The sequence below is a fragment of the Pantherophis guttatus genome, chromosome 3, assembly GCF_059756535.1.
Source record: "Pantherophis guttatus breed Tessera chromosome 3, ASM5975653v1, whole genome shotgun sequence".
In the NCBI taxonomy this organism is placed as follows: domain Eukaryota; kingdom Metazoa; phylum Chordata; class Lepidosauria; order Squamata; family Colubridae; genus Pantherophis; species Pantherophis guttatus.
In genome coordinates this window covers 50,312,967-50,326,631 of record NC_142065.1, presented here as the reverse complement: position 1 = coordinate 50,326,631, position 13,665 = coordinate 50,312,967, and the positions used below count along the sequence as shown (strand labels likewise).

Below are 13,665 nucleotides of genomic sequence, written 5' to 3'. Positions count from 1 at the left end.
GCTTTGTATCTAAACAGGCAACATTGTAAGATGACAGATTTTTGGAAGGGGGGAAAAAAGGCTTGTAAAGTTTAAACAAAGCCAGTACACAATTTGTTCATAAAAAACAAACGCACAGGTTTTCTGGAAGAACATTGAACATTTTCTGTATTAAGATGAACTGTGCAGGGGCATACATAGGTGTGCCTCCTAAAATGGCTACCTAAACATTCATAGGTCTACATATATAGCTCAGTCCCCTGTGCTTAAAGTCATCCTATTTTTTTTGGGTACAAATTCTCTCTTTCCCATTCCTCTGTACCATTTATGCACAGATGGTTAAAAGCACATATGCAGCTGATTTTTATTTGAATTGATGACCTATGTTTCTGAGGCGGATGAGACATTGTAGGCAGTGTTCCTTGCCAGCTTATCCTTGAGGGGAACATGGCCCAAGCTCTATCAAATCACAGCAGGACAGCAGTTACCGCTGGAGGAGAACTGCTGGGTTCCTCTGCAGGGAGGCAGTAGCAGCAATTGTTTCAAAAGAACCTTGACAAAGCAAATAGGCTGCTGAGGTCAGGAACTGGATCCAGAAGCATAAACAAAATTGTAGAAGGTCATCACTTGAGAGGCCAATCTGGCCTGGATTGCATTGCTTTTCTCATGTAACACTACTCGGGAGATGTCACTGTCATAAAGCATGTTTCACAACCTATTTTTTTAGACTGTAAACTAGAGAGAACAAGGTAGCTGTTGGTGTATATCAACCATTCTGCAAAACTCAGTGGGCAATTGCAACTGGTTTAAATTTGGTGGATAGATAGATTGGCCCTCAAACAGATGTTTAAGTAAGTGTAGGTTGACATTATCTACATTCCATCCTGTACAGAGATGGATAATGGGATAGGTAATCTGGTGATGTCCAAACATTTTGACTAATACTGTATAATTAACTCTGCAGGAGTGTGAAGCTTATAGAAGATGATATTTGTAGGTCAGGGTTGAACTGTGGGGTCCTTGGTGCTCTCTGAACTTGGTGGTTTTCTGGCAGATGTTGCATTACCAAACTTGGTAACATCCTCAGTACTAGAAGGGAGTGAGGTTTGCTTTTCTTTTCTTTTTCTTTTTTAAATTTTCTTGTGGCTTGCCCTGTCAGCGTTAGTGGGAATAGTCTTGGTGATTCCTTGATTAGGCTGTTGTTTACTGTTAACTTGTTTGTCGGCATTGGTTGTTTCTTGATTGGGGTACTGTTTTACTTCTTGATTGTTGGTTTAGTATTAATTGGTGTTAATCTCTGCTCCTTTTGATGTTGATTGCTGGTGGGGACATGTTTTGTACTGTTTGTTGCCCTTTCCGCTTTTTGTCTTTTCTGAGTGGTATGCAGATGTTGTTTATCTGTATATGCCTATTGATACTGGTTTGTCTGAGTGCCAGGCTCCCAGGAATTATCTGGTGTTTTTTGAACTTGGCTTCACATAGGATGTTCACAATTTCTCAGTTGAAACTATGGTTGACGCTATCCATGTGAAATCAAGGCGTTTTCATCAAAAGAAAGCTTAAGAGAGCACCATGTTTAAAGTTTTCCTGGCTTTTCGTGTGTAAGAGAACTCCCCATTGACCTTTTCTGCTATCATTGCTAAAAAAAAAAAAAAAGCACTGATCTTGAAAACTTGTTGGAAAGTAAATTTCTCCTTCTCCTTGAAAAATTGGGGGAAATCCTCTACCATCTCTCTATTTAAAAAAAAATGTTAGAGAATATTGAATATCTCTTGTGCCTCACAGGTCAGAAGTGACTTTGGTCTCCCAAGTCTAAATAGGATGGAAGATCCCAGGAAATCTCAGGATTATAATTAGGCTGGGAAGTTGAAAGATCCACAAAAGAAAGTAATAGAAAATCACTTCTATAGTGCAAAGAAGATTATATGGACATGATTCAGGAGTTTAGCAGGAGTTAAGGGAGACCTTAACATAGTGTTTTTCAAACTTGGCAACTTTTAAGATATGCGATGTTCAGCTCCTAGAAAAGGTTTACAGCTGTATTTATATATTTATAACATGCCCTTCCACATTAGGACATTATTTATTGATTATTGATTAACACAGCGGTCAATGAATATAACCTTGTACAGCAGGACAAATCCTGCAGTGGGGTTACATCAGGGCAGGAAAAGGAGCATAGGTCTCTGTAAATGCAATAGGGCTGGTTGGTTGGAAGGAAGTAAAGTAAAGGCTTTCTAAAAAAGAGATTACAACTCATGTCCAAGATTAAAATTTTCCATCTGCACCATTTCTATATATGCGCATAGGGTTTTCTATTTAAATATGGAGATAGGAAGGACAAGAAAGGAAGAGAATGGAGGCAGAGGCAAAAATGTGTTGGTATTTCAATAGCATGTACTTGTAGTTGGATTAGGCTTCACTGAGTGAAACCAGGAACTCAGGTTTTGGCCAAAGATTTCTTGAAATGTGGTTTTGAGGAGAGACAGCTATGTTACAATTATTCTGAGAGCCAGTTCCAAGCATTTCAGGCAGTAAGGGAACAGTGATTCAGTCTTAGCTTTCTGTGCAAGGAAGTATGTGGCATTTTCCCTGGTGTTAAGCCAAGGGATTTCTGGTAAAGTAAAATATGCTGGGCATATTTTATTCCATGGGGGTGAGTGAGAAAGAAAGAAAATTTGTGTTGAAGCATACAGTACTGGGTACATGGTACAGTACATGGGTGTTTTAAATTTTTGGGTTTTAATTTGGGCCGAAATTATTTAATAATTTTAATTATTTTTTAATTGATGTCTGTATATTTTTGTGTTTTTAATAGGCTGTACACCGCCCTGAGTCCTTCGGGAGAAGGGCGGTATAGAAATATTATTATTATTATTATTATTATTATTATTATTATTATTATTATTATTATTATTATTATTATTATTATTATTATTGTCACTTGTAGGTATTATTAGTATTCATGAAATAGAATTCTTTCTGCTTCCTATAACACTACTTTTCTAGCAGCCATTTCTACAAGATAAGGAGAGCATAGTAATAAATAATTTATTACTCTTTAAATATTTTTGTTCAAACAGTTGATTTCATTATTTTGTTGTGTCTTTTGCTATGTGTTTTTGATCAAAAACAGACAAAAGATATATAAGATGCAAATGTATTGAACAAGATCAGTGTTGTTCTATGACCATGCTAGCTGGGGATGCAAAGTGAGGACAGCTCCACTTTTCCTCTTTGGAAAGGTCTTATTGTTCTTTTCTGTCCTGCAGTAATGTCATTTTTTTGGCAACATAGCTTTTCTTCCTTTCTTCTGTCCTGCTGATGATAAAGGCACGTATTCCATGACTTTCTAAAATGCCACCTATTCTCTGCAAGCAGTTGACACTTTCAGCAAATGTTTATTGATTAGAAAAGTGCTTTAGCACATCTTTGCCAGAACTGGCTTCCCTTGTCTGCCTGCCAGGTAAGATTAGTTCCATTTGCTACTGTCCAGCAAAAGTACTGTTTTTAATGCATGCTTTATTACAGCAAAAGCAAAAAAAAATGTAATTGTTGTTTTGCATCATGAACTAAAGCTCCAGTGTCTATAAACCATGCCAGCCTAACCCTTGCTGCAGCATTTTTATAGGTGTTACACAAGGAAAAAAGCTATCTGTGGTTGCCAAATGCATATTAATTTATACCAGCAATTAAAGTACTGACTTTATACACTTTGTGTATACATGCATATCTTTCTCACACATTTTGTGAATCAAAACTGATAATCAGTTGAATATTAAGATTCAGCAAGAATGACAACACTAATTCCAGTGACTGGCAATAAAGGTTTTGTGTGTGTGTGTGAGAGAGAGAGAGAGAGAGAAAGAGAGAGAGGGAGAGGGAGAGGGAGAGGGAGGGAGGAACAGTATGTAGCTAATAATACTGTCTTCCTTGTTGAAAAAAGAGAAAGAAATAAAGAGCTAGGAATGTGAATTCAGTTTTATGATTTTAAACATATAATAAGTGTTATATTTTTAAAAATATACTATTTCCTGATTTTTTAAATAATTCCAGGATCAGCTTGACCTTGAAAAGCAGGTGCCAAGCAAGAATTCTAACAATTTTAACATTCTAGGCAAGACTCATTCATTTGCAGCTATAGGACAAAAAACGTATGATTTGGAATCTGAACCAGGATAAAGGCAGAGTTCAATGACCACCATCACTTATGGCATAAATCAGTGTTTCTCAACCTTGGCAAGTTGAAGATATGTGGACTTCAACTCCCAGAATTCCCCAGCCAGCTGCTGACTGGGAAATTCTGGGGCTTGAAATCCACACATCTTCAACATGCCAAAGTTGAGAAAAACTGGCATAAATGACACTTCTCCAACATGGAATTTTTAGGTGTTTAGGGATTCCAACATATTTGAAGAGCATCAGTTATAATAAAGCTGTTGTTAAAAATATTTTTTCTGCACCAGCAACCTATATTTCTTCGTCAAATTTTATAATCAATATTGGTCAGAAAGCTGAAATCATAATTTTTCATTTTAAGCCTTTGGTTAGAACATCTCATTCTCTGTTTGACTCCATTAATAAAAGAGACTTTAGGAAACAAGTATATGAAAACTGAAATTAAAATATAAAACAAACATTCAGATTTAATGGCAAATAACAAACTATGGTTTGCCAGAAAGAAGAACTAATTATATAGTAATTGGGAGAGGGAATGGGCAGAACAGAACCCAGACTTAGTTTCTGTAGTTTCCTAACCACAAATTGCATAAGTTGATTCAAAACATTTAGCCTGGGAAGCACCTTCAGAAAGAACCTTCTATAAACCTTCTATAATAGCTGATACAATAGCAACAGCATAGCTTTTAGGAAAACATGACTAGACGTGACAATAGATAAGATTTTATCGTACCCTGGGGTCTGATACACACCCCTTCAGAAGAACTGATGAGATTTTCCATTAACTAGATACACTTAGTGCAAAGTAAGGACATGGATGGAGATAGGGAATGCTAAGTAGTTTATTTTATTTTTCTCTAGTGTGGATTGGATTTACAGTTTTTAATTTGTTTTTATTACTGCAAGACCTGGGGTAGCTCAATGTTTTTATCCTCAATGTTTCTGAATTGCCAGAAATAAAGTTATTTTTTTCAAACTGCTTGATAGACATCAGAGAATAAAAACAATGATAATGCGGAAATGCCAATAAACTGGGCCCTGGAATGCAAGAATCAGGCTTAAACTCTTTGACCTATGGTGAGAGAGAGGGAGAGAGAGAGAGGGAGAGGGAGAGAGAGATATTAATGTCTATGGAGATTCTAAGTCACCCAGGTCATGGTTGTCCTAAAGCTTGTACCTTTGAGACATGTATAGATTAAGATGAAGTATCTGTTATCCTTCAGATTTGGATAGACTATAACAACCAACATCTTTGACAATTACAGTTGTTTCATATTAATGAAAAATATTGCTTAACAGTGTTGAAGGATAACAGAGATCCACCTCCTAATAAAATATACCAAAGAAAGTTTATATTTTTCTCTGTTTAGAGTGTCCAGAATTGGTATATTTGCTGCAATCATGTTTTGAACAGTGAATATTGGCTCTGAGAGCTACTAATGGAATAGATAAGGAAAGTACATACAGTATGCCCAAGACACATAATTCTTGGTTTCATAATTGGAAGGGGGTGGGGGGGCAATGGAAAGAAACTTTATATGCTTTCAGAAGATTTAAACAAAACAGCATTCATACATTAGGTGAGATTGTTTCTTTTATAAAATATAATTGATTTGATCGGCAAATGCACTAAACTATAAATCTTGGTTTACAAATGAAGTGAAATGAATCAATACAATAGACTGAACCAAACACAAATTAGCCACATTTTATTTTAGTGTGTTGTATGAAGGAAGGAAGTACGACAATTCAACAACAAAAAAGAGAGCGGGACAGAAGCCCCAACCATCTAAAATACCAGTTCTTGGAGATTACATGAGCCAATAGCACTTAGCACTTAGAATTATATATCGCTTTACAGTGCTTTACAGCAGTCTCTAAACTGTTTACAGAGTCAGCATATTGCCCCCAACAATTTGGGTCCTCATTTTACCCACCTCGGAAGAATGGAAGGCTGAGTCAACCTTGAGCCTGGTGAGATTTGAACTGCCAAATTGCAGGCAGTCAGCAGAAATAGTCTGCACTCTAACCATTGCACCACCATGGCTCAATGCTGATGAGATGATTTACAATTCCCAGTAAAGCATCAGTGGTCATTGAATCTGAATTTGTTTTCTCAGCCCATGTCTAAAGGCTCTTATCATTTGTGCATATTTTAAAAATACACATGCTACACTGCCACATAGTTTAAACGCAAATCGGGCAGCTAAAAAATAATGAAATAAAATAATATAGTCAAGAACAGCTGCTGCAGCTCCTCAGCAAGGGCCACCTCTAATGCCCCTATTAAACATTTCCTGCTACTCTAATTAATGTCAAACACTTGGGTCTTCCTGACATTTTCATTTCAGATTATGATGTCTCTGAGTTGCATTCTGTGTGTAGTTAAACAATGGCCACTAGAATCAAAAAATTGGTGCTGTCGAGGACATTGTTGCTAATCAGCAAATACACCTGCCAGGCACTGGCCCCCTCCATTACGCCCAGTGGTGAAATTCAATTTTTTTTACTACCGGTTTTATGGGCGTGGCTTGATGGGCGTGGCAGGGGAAGGATACGGCAAAATCCCCATTCCCACTCCACTCCAGGGGAAGGATACTGCAAAATCTCCATTCCCACCCTGCTCCAGGGGAAGGATCCAGCAAAATCTCCATTCCCACTCCACTCCAGGGGAAGGATATTGCAAAATCTCCATTCCCACCCCACACTGGGGCCAGCCAGAGGTGGTATTTGCTGGTTCTCCAAACTGCTCAAAATTTCTGCTAACAGTTGTCCAGAACCTGTCAGAACCTGCTCGATTTCACCCCTGATTACACCGTTGGTGGAGGGACCCCATCAGATAGCACTGTGCTTAATTCTCCCTGGAACTTGGTTGGAACTTGGGATTCTTTCTCTAGTTTGGCTCAGGCACAGCACTAATTAAAGAACTGAAGGAAGGAACGCGGCAACCTGTGATAGTGTCTATTTTTAATGTGCCAGAATTAAAATAGAAAACATGATTTCATGATTCACAGCACTCTACATTTCTAATAAGTTCATGGCCAGCCCTATTCTGGGTTCAGATTAATTATGTTTTGGCAAGTGAGTGAAGGTGCATTATTGTTTCCTTTTATTCTTATCCTAATGCTCATTTATTCCGTCTCATACATACTTTTACATATTTGCAGGTGCATTCATCCTGTGATGTGTATAATCTGAGGCACTGGATTGCACATGGTATCAACTTTGTTTTTTTACTGCTAAAATAAAACCTCTGATTAAAATGGTGAAAAGTTGGTGTTGCGATTTCCTGCCATTTTGAGAGTAAACACATGAAAATGGTTGAATAAATACAGTAAATCAAATATATTTTACAGATGAAAGGAAAAGACCTAGAAATCAGCTCCCAAGCCAAGAGAAGCACACAATTTTGGCTTACCTAGATGAAGGACATGACCTCATCCAATCTTCATTATAACCCACTGAAATTACAGGCCCTAACCACTAACAGGCTGCTCAGCTGTCCTGTATGTGGTTGCCAGTATTAATAGTTGTGATTACAGCAGATTCTACCCATTCCCTCTCCAGCTGCTATGTACCAATCTATAGCCCAATAGTTTCCAATTTGTGGTCCACAGTCTCCTGGGGCCACATGATGTCATCACAGGGGGTCCATGAAGTCTTGAAGAAACGTTATGATTTAAATATTGCGTCAAGTCTTGGGGGACCATGGCCACAAAAGGTATTTAAAGGGGTCCATCCTGAAGAAAAGGTAGAGAGCCACCGCTGTAGCCCATCACCTAGACAGTGGAGAAAGTCTTTGGTGTCTTTAGTTTGATCACATTGTTCCAATAGGAATCTTTATTTCAGTTTTATATCTATTTTATCTCCAACCTTTCCATTGCTCTATTCTCCTCCTTCAGCTCTGGTTTCTCCTGTGTTCTTACTTCCACAGATTTCTTTTGTTCAATATGGTAGCTCATCATCATCATTCTAGTGCAGATGTCATTCTACATTCTGTTGTTTCAATAGGAAGAATAATCTAGTGCTGTATTTCTAGTAGATATGCCTTGTTTTCTTAGTTTGGATAATTAGTTTACTCAGTAATTAGGAGCTAGCTTACTTGGTGACATAAACAGACACAAACACATTGTGGTCTTATTGCTTTACTGTGTCTGTTCACAGCTCTGATATTGCTGTCATTTCATACCTACCTAGGCAATCAGAGATTGATAGGAACAATTATGGAGGATAGAGTTTATATGAAAAGTGACAGTGTATTTTCTCTATTGAGAATTCCTTACTGAGGCAGGCTATAGCAGGTGTTCCTCATATGGGAGAATGATACTTGAATTAAGTCTCATCTTCCACCGTTAGATGACAATTGTAATAGATGGATAATAACATTTAAGAACTGGTAATAAATCAGTTCATTCATTCTAGTTGAAGAGTATGAGAAATTCCTCATGCCCTCTAGATATTTTTACCATGATCTATTATTATCCACAGTGAATATGATCAAAGGCCAAGAACAGTGGGCCTATAATTAAAAATCAAGCCATTTACTTTTGCTCTGTTGCCAAAACCATAGCAAGGTAATATTGCAGCTTTAATGCCTGTCATAATATCTGGATTTTGCTTTTGGTGGTACTAATAAGGAAGTGCATAGATTCAGGAAGGCTGGTATATTGCTATTTAGGCAAGCAGCTTCTTGACCTCTTTTTCACAGGAATATCACTATCAAGCCTTCACTGTTTTATTAGCCAGTGGGTGTATTTTTCTGCATGGTTAATGCATAATTGTGGACATGGATTATACTGTAAGTGAGCTGCTACCCTTGCCATCATGATTAAGTATATATTTTAGGCATGCATGTTTCTTCATTTATATTCCTGAGAGCTACATGTTTTCTGCTCTGTAGCTACCTATAATGTCTATTGCTATGTCTGAGTATGCACATGTGTACTGCCAGATGTGTTGCTTTCTCAATCCATTTATGTATCTGCACATGGCTGTGACAACATATGAGGAATGCAGTCAGACATTTATTTTCAAGGGTGGCCTGGACTGTAGGTTTCTGATAACAGCAAATCCCCTGGAGGTGCAATTAGTTCCTCTGCAGTGAGCTTTTGTGACGATGTCAGAAGCTCTTGTAACCATTTCAACACAGAATCCTGTATCAGTTGAGCCTACCAAAGAAAAATATCCATTCCCCTTCTGCCCATGATTAAACTCATGGAACTCCTGTTCCAAAGCAAGGAGAGCAGAAGTATTTGGGTTAATCAGTAATCTCTTTCTTAAAGCAGCAATTCTTGGCTGACCAAGATATATTCTGTCTAGTCTTCATTTCTAAATGGTTAGGTCAGTATAAATGGATTCTTGTCAACTCCAAGCTAAATTGCATAATAACCTTAAGGGTCTTCTAACACTGCAGATAGCAATCAGTGCCATAGGCACATTGCCAAGGCTCTAGGATTTGGATGTGTCAGTGTCACTTTCCAAGGGCTGCAGGTAAGCAATTCATCCCATCTCTGTTCACTTCCTAGGATTTGTGCTTGTGTCATTTTGCATTCTGACAAACGGCTGATTTTGGGATCAAGAACATTTTGTAACATGGATCATACAACAATATAAAACTGAATCAGATTTCACATGATGTTGATACAATATCTTTCACCAGTGAGGAAATGAAAAGGCATGAGGCATGAAATTGATTCATACATGCAAAATTCATGTTGCCACCAATAGATCATACGTCATTTCTTAACATGAAATATTTTCCCAGCTGAGGGTTTTTATATTGATACAATGTACTGATCTGGCATCAGTGGCATTTATTATATCCAGTCCATTCCAATTGCAAATTGAGATTCTCTTTATATTTCCTCACATAATATTGTGGTTATGGTAGAAGTCATCTGATTTGACATTTGTATACAAATAGAAACTAAGATTCAGTAGAGGCAAGAAATCCTGTGTAGCTGGTGTTCAGAGGAAGAACAAATACACTTTCCCACAGTTTTCTTCTGCCACAGTTTCTTCTCTTAATCAGCCTTTCCTTTCATTGCCTTATCCTATGCATGGATGGGAGCATAGTCTTCCCATAAGATCAGTTACTACCCATACAAAAATGTCAAACCTAGGGCACTCAACATATTGAGATGAATTATGCAGAGCCTAGAGCCAGGTTAAGTCCACCTTTCTTTGAGGATGACAGGAAATATATGTGTTGATCTAAATAAATATTGATCAAGCACGATGTTTGCCCAGCTCAGCGTCATCTGGGAAAGCTGTTTATACAGTAACAGGGCTGGATTCTAGATGAATTGTTAGCATAATGTTCCATATCTGAACACCCATATATAAATCAGAACAGGTTTTAAAGGATTAAGAGCATGGTGAAAAGAAATGCATATTGTTTATGTAAAGATGGGAGGATGAAGAGGGTTAAATCTACCATTGTCTCTTTTTATTATTATTGAGAGCATTTTTTTAAATTCCAAATTGATTTGCTGCCTGAGTTTAATTTGCTGCAGATAGAGATTGGACAAGCATTCTGGGACTGCAGAGAAAAAGGCAGATAGTTCAGGCACAACAGAAAAGAGGGCAGGATTTGGTTATCTAAAAGAGAGATAGTAATGTTGCTTTTCCCTATCTGGTTCTCTTCATTTTTCTCCTCTTCCATCTATCATCTACAACTATAAACTTCTCAAGCTTTGTCATTCAGTTGCAACCCTTATTCTCAGCTAAAACATCTGTTAAATATGCTGGATAGGGATGATGTTAAGGGAAGGCTGGCTTCTGCTATGATTATCATCCAAGTGAGGATGATTTGGAAGTGGCAGTGTTATATGACAGCTACTTCAAAAAAGCTTGTTTTTACAGAATCTCTGATCTCACCTGAATAATAAGGGTTTAACTGAACATATGTTGGCCTTTACTCATGTAAATTCAAGGTTAAAAACAAACAATGTAAAAAATAAACTTGGTCTGTTTCTTTGCTTCTCTGCTATGTGTGATTTTTATCTTGGAGAAGGTGCTAAAGCAACTGATGCTTCCTGAAAGAAAATAAATTCTCTCTTTTTCCTCCATGTGGTTCAATAATCTATTAGGTTAGCCAACTGAAATATATTCTCCTGCACACCATCATTGGCTGAGGTTGCATATGGCATATTTAGCAACTTAGACATTATGTGATGCAGATCATATTTATGAGAATGGGCCATTTGCATCTCCAGAGTCAAACATGCCTCTGGAAACTAATCAAGAAGAGAAGCAATCTGGAATCGAGGAGAAATTTCCTAACAGTGAACACCATTAACCACTGGAACAGCTTGCCTTCAGAAGTTGTGGGTGCTTCATCACTGGAAGTTTTTGAGAAGAGACTGGACAGTCACTTGTCTAAAATAGTATAGGATCTCCTGCTTGAGCAGGGGGCTGGACTAGAAGACCTCCAAGGTCTCTTCCAGCTCTATTCTGATTCTAATCTTGGAGCTCTCATTATTCAGAGTTCCTCAAAGTGGTCAGGATCAAAGTTTCAACAAATTTGACACTGATAGTTTGCCTTAAGAGACTGAAAGTAACAATATCAATCCAACAAAATAAACAAAAAAACAAAGGAATTGCTCAAGTTGGGTCTATTCTTCTTAGAAGCAAAATAAATCCACTTAAATCCTCCCTAAACTCCCAAAATACAACCAAACATTTTGGACATGTCATTCTAATGACATGATATAATCAGCCTTAGTCTCTGGCTGCAAAATGAATTAATGCAAATTAATTATGAATTAATGCAATGGGAGAATTCAGCTACACACACACACACACACACACACACACACACACACACACACACACACTATACTGCAGGCAAAATCTTCTTTCAATACCAGCCTAATCAAATCTGTTGCATTCAGTTGAGTTTAAAATTGTTCATACTGTGCTGAAAATGTGGAATGATTTGTTTGCATCCCAATGTTTGCATCCCAAATCCAGCATTCCTATTTGTCTTGAACTATAAGAAATATTCTCATCTTCTCCAATTAGCAAACTCTAATTATAGTTTGATTTTATCATTTTGGATTTAAGACAATTTCAGAACATTCTGTAGGAATTTTAATGTTAAGGAAATGATTTCCCTGAAGAATAATTTGCAATTAAATTAAAATAGCTCAAAAGCCTGATAAAGGGCCAATTCTAGTAAGTTTTCCCAGCAATTTTTTTGTTTGTGTCATGTGACCTGCTACTGAAGATATCACAAAATATTTATGGAGTATTGAAAGCCAATAAAAGTGCACAACAGTTCTATTTGAGAACCTTATTTACACTGTGTATATTTCTGTCATGTACAATTATTTTTTGTAACTGCTGAAATATTTCTACATTCTCTTTATGAAGTGCTTCTTATTTAGCAGATGTTTTCGGAAAATCAGAACAAGTTCTTCGAGTTTTACTTTTAAGCTTTACAATCTGACATGGTGGCATTTAATTAATTATGCCTAGAAACTGTAAAAATGCAGAAAGACCTTATGTCCCTAGATTTGTTTCCTGCTGAGAGAGAATGTTTGAAAAGAGGGTGTGTTGGATAAATAATAATAATAAAAAAAAATCAGAACATGGTTGTTTACCGTCAGACAAAAGGTGGAAGGTTCACATAAATGGGAAGATAACAGAAAACCATGCATTTTGTCTCCCAGAAGGCCTCTCTTTGTTTCCAGGTAATGTTCAGGTGATTGTTTCCCCTACATATTTGTGTTGTTTCCTTGCAGCGTATGAGGTCTGGTCCTGTTGGCAGAGCGGCTGACCCCTTGGCGATAAATAACCAGGGCCGCAAACAATGTCAACTTCCTGTGATGAGTCTGTGGCATCTGTTGAAGAAGTAACTGACAGCTTCTGGGAGGTAACGACTTCCCCTTGGCATGACAGAAATGTTTATGATTGGCTAACTAAGGAGTGATTTAACTTAGTAAGAGCCAGCCAAATGTAAAACAGCTTTTCTTCCCGAGGATGCTGAAATCCCATGGAACTAGGGAACACAGTCACTTTAAAAAGTAAATATGTTTAGAAAGCTTCCATGAGAAAGTTCTAAGGTTCTATGAGATTTTTCAATTTCTTCCCATGATATTAGAGAGGTGTAACCTCCACACACACAAAATTTAACAAAAATTAAAGTCCTTGCCTGTTTCCTCCAGAAGCTTTCTAGAGAAATCCTTGCTGATATCAGAACTAGTGGAGATGCAAAGAAAAAAGCTGTGTTCTATCAGATTTTTCAGGAGGCCTTTCTGACCTCCTGAACAGTCCCCCTTAGATATGGTGTTCGTGAAGCTGGCATGAATAAATTCCTTTTCTTTGCAGTGAGAAAGAGATCTCATAAACAGATATTTTTAAATGATTCAGAAAGAAAGGATGGGCCACAAACATTTTTCTGCCCTGATGGGGTTTAAAGTGCTTTAGATATACCAAAGCCTTTGATAACAGAGTATTTCTCAAATGAAAGTTGGCTTGCACCATCAGCGTCCAGGTGTTGGC

General features: G+C 37.5%; 1 protein-coding gene across 5 annotated transcripts in view; it reads left to right on the top strand.

Moving 5' to 3' along the window:
• PACSIN1 (protein kinase C and casein kinase substrate in neurons 1) overlaps nucleotides 1–13,665 on the top strand; it is a 75,741-nt gene that overhangs the window by 38,755 nt on the left and 23,321 nt on the right. For all 5 annotated transcript variants that reach the window (XM_034414625.3, XM_060689837.2, XM_034414627.3 and 2 more), the window contains exon 2: nucleotides 12,906–13,036. In XM_034414625.3, the coding sequence (XP_034270516.1) occupies nucleotides 12,974–13,036 (63 nt within the window). In that variant the 5' untranslated portion in view covers nucleotides 12,906–12,973. The remainder of the gene's footprint in view (nucleotides 1–12,905; nucleotides 13,037–13,665) is intronic.